Here is a 21,738-nt window from a genome sequence, read left to right as displayed (position 1 = left end):
CAGTATTTGTAAAACTCTATATTCTGTTGACGTTCATTTATCAGGTCGTTTTGATCGTTTCCGTTATGTACGGTCGTCATTATACTGAGGTTTCAAAAGTCATGGGATACCTCCTAATATGGTGTCGGATCTCCTTTTGCTCGGCGTAGTGCAGCAAATGGAATGGCATAGACTCAAAAAGTCGTTGTAAGTCCGCTGCAGAAATGTGAGGCATGCTGTCTCTATAGCCGTACACTATTGCGACATTGTTGCTGGTCCAGGACTTTTTGCACTAACTGACCTTTCTTTCACGTCCCCTAAATGTCCGTTGGGATTCACGTCGAGCGATCGGGGTGGTCAAATCATTCGCTCGAATTTTCCACAATGTTCTTCAAAGCAATCGCGAACAGTTGTGACATGGGACATTATCATCCATAAAAATCCAGCGTTGTCTGGGAACATGAAGTCCGTGAATGGCTGCAAGTGCTCTCCAAATAGCCGAGCATAACTATTTCCAGTCAAGGACCGGATCAGTTGGACCAAAGAACCCAGTCAGTTCCATGGAAAGACAGCCTACACCATTATGGAGCCCCTGCCAACTTGCGCAGTGGCCTGTTGACAACTTGGGTCCATGGCTTCGGGCGCACTGCGTCACACTCGAACCCTGCCATCACCTCTTACCAACTGAAATCGGGACTCATCTGACCAGTCCACGGTTTTCCAGTCATCTAGGGTTTCAACCGATATGGTCACGAGCCCAGGAGAAGCGCTGTAGGCGATGTGTTGTTAGCAAAGGCACTCGTGTAGGTCTTCTGATGCCTTAGCCCATTAACGCCACAGTCGGCCGCACTGTCGTAACAGATTCGTTCGTCATACTTCCCATATTGATTTCTGTGTTTATTTCACGCAGTGTTGCTTGTCTATTAGAACTGACAACTCTATGCGAACGCCGATGCTCTCGGTCGTTAAGTGAAAGCTTGCGACCATTGCGTTGTCCGTGGTGAGAGCTAATGCCTGAAATTTGTTATTTTCGGCACTGTCTTGACACTGTGGATCTCGGAATATTCAGTTCCCTAACGATTTCCGAAATGGAATGTCCCATGCTTCTAACTCCAACTACCATTCCATTTTGAAAGTCTGTTAATTCTCGTCATACTGCCATAACCAGCTCGGAAACCTTTTCATATGGACCACATGAGTACAAATGATAGCTCCGTCAATGCACACCCCTTTGATACCTTGTGTATGCGATACTATCGCCCTCTGTACATGTGCATATCTCTGGTCCATGACTTTCGTCATTTAAATGTGTGAAGGATAACAGCAAACCTTGACTCATTGTTTTCAAACCAGCTGCTCAATTTGTGAAGCTCTTTCTCCTGAATATTTTTTTTAATATTGTAATCATTTGTTTGTCTGTACATGTACATCACATCTATCGATTTCCGTTCCATTCGGATAATTCCTTCGTGTGCGTCTTTTCTCTTTTCTCTTTTTTTCTTTTTTACACCTTCCTACAAAATGTCAACGTTTAAAAGGCATACTTATATTAATTACTTTTGAATACATTATGGGAGTGAACAGTGATCAATGCGTTACAAATATTTACTATCAAAAACAGTCTTGATCACAATTTTGTTTATTACGGTGACCGGTTTTGACCACTACTTTGGTCATCTTCAGACCAATGAGTAAAAACCTCCTCCTGCTGGAGAGTCACTACTCAAGCAGAAGGAGGTTTTTACTCATTGGTCTGAAGATGACCACAGTAGTGGTCGAAACCGGTCACTGTAAGAAATAAATTGTGATCATGACTGTTTTTGATAGTAAAGACTTGTATTAGACATATCTAGTAACTTCTTAAAGTATACAGAGAAATTATGAAGACAAAGGTATCACATACACCAAAACATCTTCGAAGAAAGGCGTACAATGAGCGCGGAAGTGTAAACAGTTTTGACATGCCCCAGAGCGATTACGAGTATGGATGTGGACGAGTTCTCAGTGCAGTTTGAATATGAAACAGAGGTGGATCCTGAGTCTCCAGTGATGAACACACGTCCTTAATTGCTTCACTATTGGTGACATTACCTTCACTTTGTCATACTGGCCATCCGTTCAGACATACAAACTACCTCTCATCATCTAGCATAAATGTAGTGTGTTGTATACAAATGGGCGGAAAGGCCAGCTTTTGTTTGATTACACTAACGGCGCAAAATTATTGGCGCTAACGAAATATTTTCGAAAATGTCTTTGTTTTAATGACTGCCACCCAAATTCGCGTATCATATCCATGGCACTCTCTCCCCTAGTTCGCGGTAGTTCAAAACTGGCTGCCATTTTTTAATTTTTCCGAGGCCTCCGTCACTCCTATCTGATGCGGATCCCATACCGCTCAGAATACTCCAGAGGAGGACGGACAAGCGTAGTGTAGACAGTGACTTCAGTAGACCTGTTGCATCTTCTAAGTGTTCTGCCAATAAATCTCCGTCTTTGGTTCGCTTTCTCCTCGAATTTATCTATGTGATCATTCCAGTCTAAGTTATAAGTAATTATAATTCCTAAGTATTTAGGTGAATTCACAGTCTTTAGATTTATGTGATTTATCGTGTAACGAACTTGAGAGTGACCTCATGTTGGACGGCGTGGAAACTTGAGGGCGGGCGTACTCTTCATCAAGGTTCGAATCGAACACGTCTGACCATCACACGGGAGGGTCGCCGTATTGTGGACCAAGCAGATCTTAACCCTTCGCATCTGCACCTGCCATCCGAGAATAAGTAATGGACTTCCTACAACACTCTGTGTCATCCAACACCATTGGTCGGAACCTAGCAGCAGCCGGACTAGGGAATTACTGTCCCATGCGAAGGCTACCATTAAATCCACAACACAAATGGCCGCATTTGTAGTGGTGCAGTGATCGGGAAGCATGGATTGGTGACGAGTGGCGTCGCATTGTGTTCAGCGATGAATCGTGGTTCTGCATTACAGCGGATGACCATCTTCAGCAAGTACGGCGACGACCTGAGCCCATTCTTCCAACGTTTTGGAGAGGCGCAGCGGTGCTAGTCCTGGTGTCATGGTGTGGAGAGCCATTGAGTGTGACTTCAGGTTACGGTGCTAGTGACTAAGGGTACTCTGGCGGCACAACTGTATGTCACGAACATCCTGCGTTCTCATGTGTTACCTCTCATGCGACGATATCCTAGTGCCATTCTTCAACAGTACAATGCGCGTACAGACACGGCACGAATCTCTACGAACTGTCTGCGTGGTGTTGAGGTACTCCTGTGGCCAGAAACATCTCCAAACCTGTCTCCTACAAAATATGTGTGGACCCAGCTCCGACGACAACTCTACGGTTGGGGCCAGATTACCTTAGGAAAGGATACAATGGCTTTGTGGCACCATTTCCAACTGCATCAGTGCATGGTTCCCGACTAGAAGGGGTGTAATGCCATACTGACAAGTGGGCTGAAGCTACCAGGTTCTTTGTAGCTTTTGAGACAATTTTGTAATGACCTAAATAACGTCACATTCCTTCTTAATCCGCGAAGTTTCATTTCACTTCCTCCATCCCTTTAGGGTGCCGTTTTTTACAGGCAATGTATATCCACTAAGGTGGCAAAAGTCATGGATAGCGGTATACACCTATACAGATTGCAGTAATATCGCGTACACAACGTGTAAAAACGCAGTACACTGGCGGAGCTGTCGTTTGTACTCAGCTGATTCATGTGAAAAGCTTTTCGACTTGATTACGATTTCCGACGTCGTTAGCGAGTTCAGTATTTCAGTAATTATCTCTCACCACCGACGACGCAGTGGCCGACAGCCTTCACTTAACAACCGAGAACAGCGGCGTTTGCGTAGAGTTGTCAGTGCTAGCAGATAAGCAACACTCCATGAACTAAGCGCAGAAATCAATATGGGACGTATGACGAACGAATCCGTTAAGACAGTGGGGCAAATTTCGCGTTAATGGGCTATGGCAGCAGACGACCGACGTGAGTGCCTTTGCTAACAGCACGACGCTTCCTTGCAATGCGCCTCCTCGTGACCGTATCAGTTGGGCCATAGATGACTGGAAAACTGTGGCCTGGTCCGAATAGTCCCGATTTCAGATGGTAAGAGGTGATGGAAGGGTTCTAGTGTGCCGCAGACCTATTACAATCCTACAAGCGGTTCTCTGAATTCTTTCTATACCTGCTGTCACACCTACTCGAAAAAGACGCAAGAGCAGTAGTCAAGAATTGAACACATTATCGACTTGTATACGATTCACACAGGTCTTGCCCGGAACCCTTCCAAACAGTATAAATGTTTCATTCCCCTCGCGCGATCGTCCCGTTTCATACCGCTTCTTAGTTGTTGTGTTTGTTGTGGTCTTCAGTCCAAAGACTGGACTGATGCAACTCTCCACGCCAGTCTGCTGCAAACTACGTCCATATGAGCCTTCTTATTGTAATCAAGTCTTGGTATCCCTCTACAGTCTTTATCCCCAACACTTCCCCCTCTGCATTACCAAACTGACACATTCTTGGTGCCCAAGGACTTGTCCTATCAACTGATTCCTTCTTTTGGTCAAGCTGTGCCACAAATTTCATTCCTGACCCATTAGATTCAGTACCTCCTCATGAAGTAATGAGTGCTATCGACAGGGGATGTCAAATTGACTCCATATTTTTAGATTTCCGGAAGGCTTTCGACACCGTTCCTCACAAGCGACTTCTAACCAAACTGTGTACCTATGGAATATCGCCTCAGTTGTGCGACTGATTTCGTGATTTCCTGTCAGAAAGGTCACAGTTCGTAGTAATAGACGAAAAGTTGTCGAGTAAAACAGAAATAATATCCGGCGTTCCACAAGGAAGTGTTATAGGCCCTCTAATGTTCCTGAACTATATTAACGACATAGCAGACAAACTCAGTAGCCATCTGCTGTCATTGACCGTCTTGTAAAGTCATCAGATGACCAAAACGAATTGCAAAATGATTTAGATAAGATATCTGTACGGGGAGAAAACTGGCAATTGATCCTGAACAAAGAAAAGTGTGCAGCTATTCACATAAGTACTAAAAGAAATTCACTAAATTTCGACTACGCGATAAGTCACACAAATTGAAGGCTGTAAATTCAACGAAATACTTAGGGATTACAATTGCAAATACCCTACATTGGAACGGTCACATAGATAATGTTGTGGGTAGAGCCAACCAAAGACTGCGATTCATTGGCAAAACATTCAGAAGGTGCAACAGGTCTACTAAAGAGAGTGCTTACACCAGGCTTGTCCGCCCTATTCTGGAGTACTGCTGTGCGGTGTGGGATCCATATAAATGGAACTGACGGATGACATCGAAAAAGTACAAAGAAGGGCAGCTCGTTTTGTATTATCGCGAAATAGGGGAGATAGTGCCACAGACATGATACGTGAATTGGAGTGGTAATCATTAAAGCAAAGGCGTTTTTCGCTGCGACAGGGTCTTCTCATGAAATTTCAATCACCAGTTTTCTCCTCCCATTTCTAAAGCCTTCTGTTGGCACCCCCCTACATAGGGAGAAATGTTCATCACGATAAAATAAGAGAAATCAGGGCTCGCACTGAAAAACTTAAGTGCTCGATTTCCCGCGCGCCGTTCGAGAGTGGAACGGTAGAGAGACAGCTTGAAGGTGGTTCACTTGAACCCTCTACCAGGCACTTTATTGTGAATAGCAGAGTAATCACGTAGATGTAGATGTAGAAGTAGTTACTCAATCCACCCATCTTATTTTCAGTATTCTCCAATAGCATCACATTTATAAGTCTTCTACACTCAGCTTCTCTGAAGCGTTTATCGTGTCTGTACAAGGCTGAACTCCAGATAAATGCTTTCAGAAAATGCTTTCTAATGTTTAAATTCATATTCGCTGTTAACAAATTTCCTCCTCTTGGGAAATGCTTTACTTGTAATTGCCAGTATACATTTACTAATCTACCCACTTCGGCCACCACAACTTACCTTGCTGCCTAAATGACAAAACTCTTAGTTGAAGTATTCCCATACTCATGGAATGAGCGTAGGGGAGCAGATGTAGGAATCCTGCACCGCCGTTCGAGGCAAGATCCTAGCTGAGGTGGCTTGCCGTTGCCTTCTGCCGACCTGCTATGAAGAGTCAAATGTGCATTTCTGTGTGTGTCGTGTGCATTACTGTGACGAGTGCTTGTACAATAGGGTGGAATGTTTGTGTTGTTATGAATTAAGGGAAGGGCGATAGTGAAACCCGGTGCCAGCGCGTAGCCTGCTCCTTTCGAACAGCACAAGGTAGCTGCCAAGCTTAATGTCCCCACCTGACGAACGGATCGCCACCAACAGTGTCACATACCCTCACTTCACGAGACATTACTGAGAGGTTTGGAATTTCATCCAGAACATTGGCGCAAAGTCTTGTGATCAGGAACTTTACGTCACTACGTGTCCTCCACATACTGGCAAATACTGGCAGTGAACACTCCATCCACCACGAGTATTCAAAACGGCTTACACATGAGTCAAGCGCTACCGACAGACATTACCGAGCTCGGCTTCCTAACATTTAAATTTATATTCGACGTTAACATGTTTCCCCTTTCTTTTGGCTAAATGTTTTTCTTGTTCTCGCCAGTCTCCATTTACTACCCTATCTACTTCAGCCATTGGCAGTTGTTTTGCTGTCCCTATACGGTCTGATAAGTAAGAGCGTGAGTGTCATTACACACAGATGGTGAAAGATACCACCTTAGTTCTTTCACAGCACAACAGAAGAAACCTTTGTTCTTCATGCAATGTCCATAAAGCATTAGTTTACTTTGAATTCTTTACACACAAGAATAGACATGAGTGCAGGCCTTCCACTTGCCACCTACGTTCCTAACTATTTGTGGGGTGTATCCCAATCTGTGTCTTCCTCTGCAGTTTTTGACCTCTACAGCTCCCTCTAGTGCCAAGGAAGTCATTCCCTGATGTCTTAACAGATGTCTTATCATCCTGTCCCTTCTCCTTATCAGTGTTTTCCACATATTCCTTTCCTGTGCGATTCTGTGCAGTACCTCCTCATTCCTTACCTTATCAGTCCACCTAATTTTCAACATTCGTCTGTAGCACCACATCTCAAATGCATCGATTCTCTTCTGTTCCGATTTTCCCACAGTCCATATTTCACAACCTTACAATGCTGTGCTCTAAACGCGTATTCTCAGATATTTCTTCCCCAAATTAACACCGATGTTTGATGCTAGCAGACTTCTCTTGCCCAGGAATTCCCATATTTCCAGAGCTAGTCTGCTGTTGATGCCCTTGCTCCGTCGGTCATTAGTTATTTTGCTGCCTAGGTAGTAGATTTCGTTAACTTCATCTACTTCGTGACCATCAATCCTGATGTTAAGTTCTCGCTGTTCTCATTTCTGCTACTTTTCATTGCCTTCATCCTTCTTCGACTTACTGTCAGAACATATTCTGTTCTCATAAGATTGTTCATTCCATTCAGCAGATCACGTAATTCTTCTTTACTTTCACTCAGGATAGCAGTGTTATTAGCGAATCGTATCATTGATATCCTTTCACCTTGATTTTTAATTCCACTCTTGAAACTTTCTTTTATTTCCATCATTGCTTCTTCAATTTACAAACTAAACTATAAGGGCGAAAGACTACATCCCTGTCTTACACCCTTTTTAATCCGGATACTTCGTTCTTGATCATACGCTCTTATTATTCCCTCTTGGCTCTTGTACATATTGTAAATTACCCGTTTTTCCCTATAGCTTGCCCCTATTTTTCTTAGAATTTCGAACATCTTGCACCACTTTACATTGTCAAAAGCTTTTTTTCAGATCGACGAATTCTATGAACTTGTCTTGATTTTTCTTTAGTCTTGCTTCCATTATCAACATAAACTTCAGAATTGCTCTCTGGTGCCTTTACCTTTCCTAAAACCAAACTGGTCGTCATCTAACACATCCTCATTTTTCTTTTCCATTCCCCTGTATATTATTCTTGTCAGCAACGTGGATGCATGAGCTGTTAAGCTGAGTGTGCGATAATTCTCACACTTGCCAGTTCTCGCAATCTCCAGGAATTTTGTGGATAATATTTTTCCGAAAGTCGGATGGTCTGTCGCCAGATTCATACATTCTACACACCAATGGGAGTAGTCGTTTTGTTGCCAATTTCCCTAATGATTTTAGAAATACTGATGGAATGTTATCTATCCCTTCTGCATTATTTGATCTTGAGTCCTTCAAAGCTCTCTTAAATTCTAATTCTAATGCTGGATCACCTCTCTCTTCTAAATCGACTCCTGGTTTTTCTTCTATTAACAAATCTTACTCCTCATAGAGACCTTCAATGTACTCTTTCCGCCTATCCTCTCTCTCCTCTGCTTTTAACAGTGAAATTCCCGTTGACTCCTAATGTTACCACCCTTGCTTTTAATTGCACCAAATATATGCTGATTCAGTTCTTACGACAACCAATTCTTTTTCGATTTCTTCAAATTTTGTATACCGCCATTTCGTCGTAGCTTCCTTGCACTTCCCCTTTATTTTTTTTCTCAGCGACTTGCATTTCTGTATTCCTGAATTTCTCTGAACATTTTTGTACTCCGTTCTTTCATCGATGAACTGAAGTATTTTTTCTGTTACCCATGGTGTCTTCGCAGTTACCTTCTTTGTACTTATGTTTTTCTTTCCAATTTCTGCGACTGCCCTTTTTAGGAATGTCCATTCCTTTTCAACTGTACTACCTATTGAGCTATTTCTTATTGCTGTATCTATAGCCTTAGAGAACTTAAAGCGTATCTCGTCACTGTTTAGTACTTCCGTGTCCCACTTCATTGCGTATTGATTCTTCCTGATTAATCTCTTAAACTTTAGCCTGCTGCTCATCATCAGAACATTGTGATCTGAGTCGACATCTGCTTCTGGGTACACTTTACAATCCAATATTTGATTTCGGAATCTCTGCTTGACCATGGTGTAATCTAACTGAAATCTTCCCGTATCACCCAGCCTTTTCCAAGTATACCTCCTCCTCTTCTGATTCTTGAACAGCGTATTCTCTATTACGAGCTGAAATTTGTTACAGAACTCAATTAGTCTTTTTCCTCCTTCGTTCCTGTCATCAAGCCCATATTTTCCAATAACCCTTTCTTCTACTCCCCGGTCTACAGCTGCATTTCAATCCCCGATGACTATTAAATTTTCATCTCCCTTTACGTACTGAACTGCCCGTTCAATATTCTCATATACTTTCTCTCTCTCTTCATCTTGTGCTTGCGCCGTCGGCACATGTACAGTCGTGGACAAAGCGAGCGAGACCCCTCGCCTTTTCGTTATGCTGATCCGCACAGCTTTAAGTCTGCCTCACAGCATAACAGGCAAGGCGACGAAGTGCTACCAACATACTATGCACAGGCGTGAAACTGACAAATTATCCAAACTTTGTCAGACTGTTTCCAATCATGCGTGAGACTGTATTGATTCTGATAGTATGTTAAACACAACACATAAATGTAAGATATAAATGAAAGAAGAAACGCTAATTAGTATGAACTGTACTAATAAAAATTACTTTCAGCTTATCGAGATAACATAACTGTTTTAGTAAGACAAAGTACCCCAGATCGTTACGAATTAGCAAAATATTATGCGCATTCGGCCGCGAAACGATCTGTGTCAACGTTCAGATCAGTCATATTGGATTACCTTTGCTGACCTACCATGAAAGTGTGGAAATTTAGCAATGCGTGAAGATTCATAACTAAATTCAGCCAAAAATCATTCAGTGCCACACATAAGTCAATTCAGATATTGACTGAAGCGGAAAAAGTAGGCAGTAACAAGTATGAAATTCTACTAGAGTTTCATATTGACATCCACAGGGCGCCAGTACAGAATAAAGGTAGCAACGAAACGTATTGGGGCGCGCGAGAATTTCTTAATATTGCTTTACTGATAGTCTGTCAGCCTCCATCGAGATTAGAACCGAAAACAAACCAGACCTTTTAGCGTGTAAGGATTCAATTGAAGCGGTGGCTCAGCTGCTAAAAGGTATCTACACTATAGCAACAGCGCATTGAAAACTTTGACCGTCGTTTTCCCAGAAGCGGTCGAGTGTTTGGAGATAAGCCGAGACACGTGTTCGCAAATTTTTGTCCCCTCTTTCACTGAGCGAAGCTTCAGCAACATCGGGGTATGACACTTGGCGGGTCCCCTCGTAAGTGGCGTGCGTTGCGATTCAGAAGACAGAATGCGTCCACTTTCCTCGACTACTCATTGACACGTTTCGAAACTTTCGTTCTAGTAGTGGCAGTTTGCATTATTATGGCTGGTTTTCCTGATAACGATCTACTAATGGGCTTTGCTCTTAATTTACGTAACTGTGTAGTAGACCTACTGTAACGACTTGAACCGGAAATGTTTGTTTATTTTGATATTCCGCTTCTTAGTTGCCATATTTCGCAACTTGATGATATCAGTAACAATTTAATACTTTGAAACAGTTACGTGTGGTATACCACACATAACTGTACTCTGTTGAATGAGGAATACATTAAACACAAAATCTGCGTCCAGTAACAATAATTAACTTTCGGTTACATGACAAAACACAAGTCGAAATACTGTCTATTCATCTCAGTACCCAGTAAAACTTAAACTGTAACGATCGCAAACATACTTTTGTGGGGAAGGCAAACGAGAGACTGCGTTTTATTGGCCGCACGCTAAGAATACGCAACAGTCTAGTGAAAACGCTGCCTACACTACGTTTGTCCTTCCACTGCTATAGTATACCTGCACGGTATGGGAACCTTCACAGACGTGATTGATGGTGCACGCAAAAATGTCCAAGGAACGGTAGCACGATTTGTAATGTCACGAAATAGGGGAGAGAGACTCCCAGATTTGATGAGCGTGTTGGGGTGACATTCATGAAAACAAAAGCGTTTTTCTTTGCCGCGAGATCTTTGCACGAAATTTCACTCACCAACATGTGTTCTGAATGCCAAAACATTATTTCCTCTTGAACTTGCACAGGAGAAATGACCATAGTTATAATGTAATTCAGGGCTCGAAAGAAAAGATTTAGTGGTCCTTTTTCCCGCACGCTGTTAAAGAGTAGAACGGTAGAGAAATAGTCCGAAGGCGGTTCGATGAACCCTCTGCCAGCCACGTAAGTCTGGATTGCAAATAAATCCTGTAGATGTAGTCATGTAGACGTAACAACGAAATTATGTTGTAATATGCTACATGTGAGTTACATTTGATTTGAACATCGAAGTTGTTTGCTGTTTATTTATTTTTTGTTCATTATTTTCATCCATAGACAACACTTAGGTGCGTTAAACTGATACTGAAATAAAGTGTCATGCATCGACCAATAACAATAAATTAATTACTACTTGTTGTGGTACTGCAGTATCTGCCAGCGTCTTCAGGAGTGGATATCACATACGACGTTCCTAGGGTGTTTATAAGTGGATATTGCAGACGACTTCCAACAAAATTTGAATGTAGCTCCGTAAAAGTTCCGTGATCAAACGATCTGAGTTGCTGGCGAATACAGTCACTAGACAGTATACAGGGTGTTACAAAAAAGTACGGCCAAACTTTCAGGAAACATTCCTCACACACAAATAAAGAAAATTTCCATGTTAGAGCTCATTTTAGTTTCGTCCACCTACGCTCAATAGAGCACGTTATCATGATTTCATACGAAATACTCTACCTGTGCTGCTAGAACATGTGCCTTTACAAGTACGACACAACATGTGGTTCAAGCGGTGACCGATGGATTGGTAGAGGCGGACCAATTCCATGGCCTCCACGCTCTCTTGACCTCAACCCTCTTTCATTTACGGGGGCATTTGAAAGCTCTTGTCTACGCAACCCCGGTACCAAATGTAGAGACTCTTCGTGCTCGTATTGTGGACGGCTGTGATACAATACGCCATTCTCCAGGGCTGCATCAGCGCATCGGGGATTCCATGCGACGGAGGGTGGATGCATGTATCCTCGCTGACGGAGGACATTTTGAACACTTCCTGTAACAAAGTGTTTGGAGTCACGCTGGTACGTTCTGTTGCTGTGTGTTTCCATTCCATGATTAATGTGATTTGAAGAGAAGTAACAAAATGAGCTCTAACATGGAAAGTAAGCGTTTCCGGACACATGTCCACATAACATATTTTCTTTCTTTGTGTGTGAGGAATGTTTCCTGAAAGTTTGGCCGTACCTTTTTGTAACACCCTGTATATTATCATTATACATGACTTGAAAAGGGTTTCGCAGGGGGTGGCGGCCGAGCGGTTCTAGGCACTTCAGTCACGAACCTCGCGGCTGTTTCAGTCGCAGGTTGGAATCCTACCTCGGGCATGGATGTGTGTTAGGTTAGGTAGGTTTAAGTAGTTCTAGGTCCAGGGGACTGATGACGTAAGCAGTTTGGTCGCATAGTTCTTAGAGCCATTTCTTGACCTTTCGCGTAAATCTTCTTTACATAAACGGCCGTATCTTTAGATTGCGTTGACATAGAAGCTCACTTTTTTACACCACCAAGGGACCGTATACCGCAGGAAGTCCGAAACATTTCTGCTTATTATGTCTATCCGTAGTCGAGGTGAACGGGTTTTAAGGGTTGGGTAGACAGATAGGCGGTCAAGAAAGTGAGAGTAGTAAGGTTGCATTTTTACCGATTTAGGTGACGAAATCCTAACAACGAAAACAGCTACGACAGTTACTGAAGATGAGGGCCGCATAAATAATTCCCCCTACTCTTTACTCAAATGTTCTAGTTACAGTCGATACATCAGCATATTAATCGTAGCTACGCTTTCGATCCAAATCACGTTTACAGGAATGCAAATAAAATCCATTTGCCTATACACGTGGTAATTCAGATCCCAGTATTAATGCCACCGCGTTTTAGAAGTGCGATCATTCCCATTGCTTGCTAGCTTAAGAAACACTTCGGCTAATCAATGTTTTCTGGCTGTGGCGAGTCTAGTGGAGAATTCGAAACATTCTAGAATACGTTTGGCAGCTATATCGCCGTTTATTTCCTGGGGTGGTGTAGAATTATCCTCCTAAATTTACTCGCTAATAACAGTATTTTGTTATATCGATAAATATCCCGAATGATTGTCACATAAGCGGTGACATAAAGGTAGAAAATTCATGTTTTTTTAGTCCAGAAAGATCTATGCAACAGAAACTGCAGATCATTTTGCCATTTTCAATACGAAATTGCCGGCTTATTCATGTATGGGGTAATAATAGAGGGCTGTTTGCCTGGGTTGTCTACTAACTTAGTGAAAGGTGTTTGCTCCTGCAAGGGAGGTCTGGTTTGTTTTCGGTTTTAATCTCGATGGAGGCAGATAGACTATCAGTAGAGCAATTTTAAGAAATTCTCGCGCCCCAATATGTTTTATTGCTACCATTATTCTGTACTGGCGCCCTGTGGATGTCAATATGAAACTCTTGTAGAATTTCATACTTGTCACTGCCTACTTTTTCTACTTCAGTCAATAATTGAATCGACTTTAGTGTGACACTGGATGATTATTAGCTGAATTTCGTTATGAATCTTCACGCATTGCTAAATTTCCACACTTTCATGTTAGGTCAGCAACGGTAATCCAGTATGACTGGTCTGAACGTTGACACAGACCGTTTCGCGGCCGAATGCGCATAATATTTTGCTAATTCGTAACGATCTGGGGTACTTCGTCTTACTAAAACAGTTATGTTATCTCGATAAGCTGAAATTAATTTTTATTAGTACAGTTTATACTAATTAGCGTTTCTTCTTTCATTTATATGTTATATTTACGTGTTGTGTTTAACATACTATCACAATCAATACAGTCTTACGCATGATTGGAAACAGTCTGACAAAGTTTGGATAGTTTGTCAATTTCACGCCTGTGCATAGTATGTTGGTAGCACTTCGTTGCCTTGCCTGTTATGCTGTGAGGCAGACTTTAAAGCTGTGCGGATCAGCATAACGAAAAGGCGAGGGGTCTCGCTCGTTTTTTCCACGACTGTACGTGAACTATTGTTGTCTGTGTTAGTTTGCTGTCGATTCTGGTGAGAGCGACCCTATCACTGAAATGTCCTATCCTCATATTCATAACGAATCCTCCTACAATTATACCATTTCACTCTCTCATTCCTTGTCCCAAGTCCATATTTCCCTGTAACCTTTTCTTCTAGTCCGCAGCTCGTGGTCGTGCGGTAGCGTTCTCGCTTCCCGCGCCCGGGTTCCCGGGTTCGATTCCCGGCGGGGTCAGGGATTTTCTCTGCCTCGTGATGACTGAGTGTTGTGTGATGTCCTTAGGTTAGTTAGGTTTAAGTAGTTCTAAGTTCTAGGGGACTGATGACCGTAGATGTTAAGTCCCATAGTGCTCAGAGCCATTTGAACCATTTTTTTTCTTCTACTCCTTCCCCTACAACTGCTTTCCAGTCGCCCATGTCTATCATATTTTCCTCTCCCTTTACGTATTGGGTTACCCTTTCAACATCCTCATATACTTTCTTCATCTCGTCATCTTCAGCTTGCAACATCCGCATGTATACCTGAACTATCGTTGTCGGTGTTAATTTGTTGACGATTTTGATAAGAATAACCGTATCACTGGAATGTTCGCAAAAGACACTCTCTGCCGAACGTTCCTCTTCGTAAGGAATCGTACTCCCGAAGTACCATTTTCTGCTGCTGCTGATATTACCTTGTACTCTCTGACCAGAAATCGTTGTTTTCTTTCCATTTCATTTCAGTGACGCGTACTACATCTAGATTCAGCCTTTGCATTTCCCTTTTCACATTTTCTAGCTTCCCTAACACGTTCAAGCCTTTGACATTCCACCCCTGGACTCATAGAACGTTATCCTTTTGTTGGTTATTCAGTCCTTTTCTTATGGTCACCTCTCCCTTGGCAGCCCCTCCCGGAGATCAGAATGGGGGACTATTCCGGAATCTTTTGCCAATGGAGAGATCATCATGACAATTTTTCAATTACAGGGCCCATGTCCTACGGATACACGTATTTGTCTTTAATGCAGTGGTTTCCATTACCTTCTGCATCCTCATGCTGTTGATCGTTGCTGATTCTTCTGCGTTGAGGGGCAGTTTCCCATCCCAAGGACAAGAGAGTGCTCCGAACCTCTGACCGGTCCTCCACCCTCTTTGACAAGGCCGTTGGTAGAATAAGGGTGACTTCTTATGCCGGAAGTCTTCTGCCGCCAATGCTGAATATTAATGAAAAGTTATGCAGTGGTGGGTTTCGACCCCGGGACCGAGAACGTTTTGATTATTATTCAAAGACGCTACCCCCCCGACCACGGGTCACATTTTATACATACATATATATATATATATATATATATATATATATATATATATATATATATATATGCCACAGCATGACTCATTTTCGGACCTTTGGTGTGGCTGCACACAACTTACGCTAAGGACATCACACACCCATGCCCGAGGGAAGACTCGAACCTCCGACGGGGAGAGCCGCGCGAACCGTGACAAGGCGCCCTAGACCGCACGGCTACCACGCGCGGCACACCATTAGTAGGATGTCACAGCTTTTAAATATTTAGGGGTAGAACTAAGAGTTTTTTTGAAGTCTGTGGGGTTAGAGAGTAAACGGCATTGCACACAGGAGGTAAAAGTATCGCCTTAGTTCTTTGACAGCTCAATACAGGGCACCACCCCTGGACTCATAGAACGTTATCCTTTCGTTGGTTATTCAGTCCTTTTCTTATGATCACCTCTCCCTTGGCAGATTTAAATCGAGCATTACGTGTAACACTACAGGAATATGGAAAAAGGCAACCAAAGTCATATTGCTCCATGATAACGCCCCATTACACACAGCAAAACGGGTCAGGGAAACGATCGAGGTGTTCAGTTGGGAAACACTAGGGCATGCGGCTTATTGTCTAGACTTGGGTCCATCCGATTATCATCTGTTTGCATCACTCGGACACGCTCTCGCTGAACAACGCTTTAAGTCGTGTGAAAATGTACGAACATGGCTCGCTGAATGGTTCGCTTCAAAAGAAGAACTGTTTTTTGCTGTGGAATTCATAGCGTGCCGGAGAGGTGAGAGAAATATATAAATAGCAATGGAGATTATTTTGAATAAAATATTGTTTATCAGTTTCATACAACAGACGTGTAATTATTGCAACCAAATTCCGGTTTCATAGTTTTACACCTGGTACATTTAGAGAGAGCTGTCGTTGATTCCATGAAGTGGAGGTTTTATTCAAGGCTACCGGAATCTGTTTTCGATCGTCCACGATGATACTGGATGCAACCAAGAACCTCTTCAGTGAGCAACTGTGTAATGCTGCCGACTCTACTTAATTAATCGTTCACGTATGTTGAGAACATTAGAGGATCAGTTACGTTCGATGCTACTTTCGTTTTTGTTGAACGTCCTTGCCGGGTTAGGTAAGCCACAAATTCATCAAACAAATCTTCTAAGACACTACGCGTGATCGTATCTTGGTTATCAGTTGATGTTGTTTCGAACTCCTGCACTGTTTTGCCCAACCTGTATTACGACCAAGCCCATTAAAGGTTACTTCGTTTTTTCAGGACAATCCCCTGCCGTACGGTGGCATCGATGGAACCTGGGGAAACAGACACCTTTTCACTTGCGAGCCGAAGCATGGCCTGTTGGTTCCCATCGCTAAGGTCATGCCGGAATATGAGCTGTTCAAGTGGCCTATGCAGCTGAAAGGTATGTCTTTCCACAACTATTCCTGCACTGTACCAGCATGTATTCTTAGGACTAAGGCTACCCGGCGGCGGCTTCGCAATCTTGCTTTCAGTGGACGATATGCTGCCCGCAAGCGACACAAGGTACGGACCGATAAACTGTAGGCGCTGTCGTGCTCCTTGTATGGACCAGTCTTAAGATTGTGACCAGAGCCCCGCATAGCGCCTGCCTGCCTAGTGCCTGAGATACGCAATATGACGTTAAGTTCATTTATTCATGTATTTGCCGATTTACCGTGTTTTGTAATCCACATAAAGATTTCTCCATCTATCAAGCAAGCTCAATAATTTCATTATTTAGATACTCTCTCTGCTGTTATCCAAGCTCGCTGATGTCTACTGGTTTAGAAATTAATTGTGAAGTATTATTGCAGCTTTTTTACCAACAAGAGAGAGAAGCTGGTAGCAGATCAGCAGGGACGGCGCTAGCGATTGACTTCTTCAACACATTCTGCAATAAATTAACGTATCCGTCTCAGATCGGCGAAGAAATTGTATGTATGAAACTTCCTGGCATATTAAAACGGTGTGTCGGAATGGAACTCCAAAGCGGGACCTCTGGCTTTTGCGAGCAACTGCTCTAGGAACTGAGCTACCCAAACACGATTCACGACCTGTCCTCACAGCTTTACTTTCGCTAGTATCTCATCTCGTACCTTCCAAACTACACAGAAGTTCTCCCGCGATTTGCGTGACTAACACTGAAGCAGTTGTGCTTGGGTAGCTCCGTTGGTAGAGTACTTTCCGTAAAAGGCAAATGTCCCGGGTTCGAGCCCAGTCCGACGCCCCGTTTCAATCTGCCAGGAAGTGCTACGCATACAGTTTCTTTGCCGACTCCACTGCAGAGTGAAAAATTCGTTCTGGAAACATCGTACAGGTTGGGAGTAAGCCATGTCTCTGCATTATCCTTTCTTCCAGGACTGCTAATCCTGAAAGTTTCATAGGAGGACTTCTACGAAGTTTGGTAGGTAGGAGATGAGGTACCACCGGAAGTAAAGCTATGAGGAGGGGTGGTGACGCGTTCTTGGGTAGCTCAGATGGATGCCGGCACGGTAGCTCTGCATGTTCGGTCAGAGAGGCATTGGCCCTCTGTAATAAAAAAACTGAGAAAGTCACTCAACTGTTAACTTCAACGGATGTCCTGTGATGTCCGCCCAGACCAAGCGCAACGAACATTACTGAACAAAATGAAAAAACTGGCCGCAAAAGGCGAAGGTCCCGGGTTCGAGTCCCGGTCCGGCACACAGTTTTAATCAGTCAAGAAGTTTCATATCAGCACATACTCCGCTGTGGAGTGAAAAATTCATTTTGAATTGTATATCTAGTTCCATAAATCACAGTAACTAGAATTCGTTGCTCGTGTGAAATACATTCAAACTTTTCGAAAAACCAAACATCATCTCCTATTTCAAATAATCTACAGAAATTTTCTCTTCGCAGATTGTAAAAATACAAATAAATTATTCTCAAAAATCAGTAAATCTGAGATAATATTTAACTGCACATAAATGAGATCTGCAAATTTCATCAAAAATCAAATGGCTCTAAGCACTATGGGACTTAACATCTGAGGTCATCAGTCCGCTAGACTTAGACCTACTTAAAACTAACTAACCTAAGGACATCACACACATCCATGCCCGAGGCAGGATTCGAACCTGCGAGCGTAGCAGCAGCTCGGTTCTGGACTAAAGCGCCTAGAACCGCTCGGCCACAACGGCCGGCCAAACTTCATCCAACTTCATCCAACAGTAACTTTTATTCACTTCAAAGTGATTATGAATGTCGTGTGACTAGCGCCTCCCGTCGAGTAGACCGTTCGCCGGGTGCAAGTCTTTCGATTTGACGCCACTGCGCGACTTGAGCGTCGATGGAGATGAAATGATGATGATCAGGACAACACAACACCCAGCTCCTGAGCGGAGAAAAACTCTGACCGAGCCGGGAATCGAACCCGGGCCCTTAGGATTGTGAGATTCTGTCGCGCTGACCACACAGCTTCCGGGGCGGACAACTTCACAGTAAAGCTGGTCGTAACTCCACAAGTTCACAGTAATCACTGAATAACATACATACGTCATAGAACCAGAAATTATACATGTTCATTTTTAGGAACAAAAGTTCTCAAGCTTTAACTGAAAACGGAACTCCCAAGGACAATACATGAGTGCTACTCTGACGTACGACGGTCTTCGACACATTGGCAGCTGGTGACCAGGCACACGATACAGCTCGGTCTTCAGAGGTGTCACACATTCTATCGTCGATAGACAATTACACGGAAAAAAGAATGTAGTTACGAAAGTAACTTACAGGATATGTAACTGTAGGCTTTCCCGGGTAAACTGTTGATGAAGGTTTCTCGGGTCTGCAGCGGGGTTGTAGCGTTGATATCTCGCGACGTTTCGGGAAGTATCATACTACCCATCTTCTAACGAAGAGATGGGTAGTAAGACACTTCCCAAAACGTCGCGAGATATCAACGCTACCACCCCGCTGGTAATGTACAGTATTTGAACAAAAAGTATTGAGGCGCCACGAGAAATGCTTGCTTGAACATAAATGCAGGGGCTAACCAAGACGACAGGTTGCGCTGTTGTATTTGCCAACGAACGGCAGCTGTGAAATGTCCTCACCACGTTGTAAGTTTCAGTAGTGGTCAGAAAACTGTTGTGTGTAGTTGCGAGTTCATTATGTCGGAGATCAGTGCGTTCAAAGGTGGGCAGATTGTTGTGCTCGTATGATGGGTGCTACCGTAAGCAAGGTAGCTGATGTGTTTGGCACCGTACTGGGGAATTATGCCGCATACAGAGGAAGAGGAAAAACGCCATCCGCTCTGTCGCAACGTGGACGATAGCGTGTGTTGTGGGATCGCGACAGACAGTCATTGAAAGGGATTGTGACCAAAAATAACGGGACGACAGCCGCAAAAGTCTCTGGAGAATTGAATGTCATACTCGCAAACCCCATCAGCACCAAAACAATACGAATGGAGCTCCATAAGAAGCGAATTTCAGGGTGAGCTGGAATTACAAAACCGCGCATCAGTCATGTAAATGCCCGTAACACGAAAATATATATACAGGGTGAGTCACCTAACGTTACCGCTGGATATATTTCGTAAACCACATCAAATACTGACGAACCGATTCCACAGACCGAACGTGAGGAGAGGGGCTAGTGTAATTGTTTAATACAAACCATACAAAAATGCACGGAAGTATGTTTTTTAACACAAACCTACGTTTTTTTAAATGGAACCCCGTTAGTTTCGTTAGCACATCTGAACATATAAACAAATACGTAATCAGTGCCGTTTGTTGCATTGTAAAATGTTAATTACATCCGGAGATATTGTAACCTAAAGTTGATGCTTGAGTACCACTCCTCCGCTGTTCGATCGTGTGTATCGGAGAGCACCGAATTACGTAGGGATCCAAAGGGAACGGTGATGGAACTTAGGTACAGAAGATACTGGAACAGCACATTACGTCCACATGCTAACACTTTTTTATTGGTCTTTTTCACTGGCGCACATGTACATTACCATGAGGGGTGAGGTACACGTACACACGTGGTTTCCGTTTTCAATTACGGAGTGGAATAGAGTGTGTCCCGACATGTCAGGCCAATAGATGTTCAATGTGGTGGCCATCATTTGCTGCACACAATTGCAATCTCTGGCGTAATGAATGTCATACACGCCGCAGTACATCTGGTGTAATGTCGCCGCAGGCTGCCACAATACGTTGTTTCATATCCTCTGGGGTTGTAGGCACATCACGGTACACGTTCTCCTTTAACGTACACCACAGAAAGAAGTCCAGAGGTGTAAGATCAGGAGAACGGGCTGGCCAATTTATGCGTCCTCCACGTCCTATGAAACACCCGTAGAACATCCTGTCAAGGGTCAGCCTAGTGTTAATGGCGGAATGTGCAGGAGCACCATCATGCTGATAGCACATACGTCGACGCGTTTCCAGTGGGACATTTTCGAGCAACGTTGGCAGATCATTCTGTAGAAACGCAATGTATATTGCAGTGCTCTCCGATACACACGATCGAACAGCGGAGGAGTTGTACTCAAGCGTCAACTTTAGGTTACAATATCTCCAGATGTAATTAACATTTTACAATGCAACAAACGGCACTGATTACGTATTTGTTTATATGTTCAGATGTGCTAACAAAACTAACGTTGTTACATTTAAAAAAACGTAGGTTTGTATTAAAAAACATACTTCCGTGCATTTTTGTATGGTTTGTATTAAACAATTACACTAGCCCCTCTCCTCACGTTCCGTCTGTGGAATCGGTTCGTCAGTATTTGATGTGGTTTACGAAATATATCCAGCGGTAACGTTAGGTGACTCACCCTATATATATATATATATATATATATATATATATGTGTGTGTGTTGTTGTTGTGGTCTTCAGTCCTGAGACTGGTTTGATGCAGCTCTCCATGCTACTCTATCCTGTGCAAGCTTTTTCATCTCCCAGTACCTACTGCAACCTACATCCTTCTGAATCTGCTTAGTGTATTCATCTCTTGGTCTCCCTCTACAATTTTTACCCTCCACGCTGCCCTCCAATACTAAATTGGTGATCCCTTGATGCCTCAGAACATGTCCTACCAACCGATCCCTTCTTCTGGTCAAGTTGTGCCACAAACTTCTCTTCTCCCCAATCCTATTCAATACTTCCTCATTAGTTATGTGATCTACCCATCTAATCTTCAGCATTCTTCTGTAGCACCACATTTCGAAAGCTTCTATTCTCTTCTTGTCCAAACTATTTATCGTCCATGTTTCACTTCCATACATGGCTACACTCCATACGAATACTTTCAGAAATGACTTCCTGACACTTAAATCAATACTGGATGTTAACAAATTTCTCTTCTTCAGAAACGCTTTCCTTGCCATTGCCAG

The 21,738-nt window shown here is 43.2% G+C and overlaps 1 protein-coding gene across 1 annotated transcript in view; it reads left to right on the top strand.

Annotated features, from left to right (window-relative positions):
* The window catches only part of LOC126483695 (uncharacterized), a 436,703-nt gene that overhangs the window by 101,205 nt on the left and 313,760 nt on the right, over positions 1-21,738 (top strand). Inside the window, exon 3 of the mRNA XM_050106783.1 lies at positions 16,621-16,765. Coding sequence (XP_049962740.1) covers positions 16,621-16,765 — 145 coding nt within the window. The remainder of the gene's footprint in view (positions 1-16,620; positions 16,766-21,738) is intronic.

Source organism: Schistocerca serialis, chromosome 6 (genome assembly GCF_023864345.2).
Source record: "Schistocerca serialis cubense isolate TAMUIC-IGC-003099 chromosome 6, iqSchSeri2.2, whole genome shotgun sequence".
In the NCBI taxonomy this organism is placed as follows: domain Eukaryota; kingdom Metazoa; phylum Arthropoda; class Insecta; order Orthoptera; family Acrididae; genus Schistocerca; species Schistocerca serialis.
This window is presented reverse-complemented; position numbering and strand designations above follow the sequence as displayed.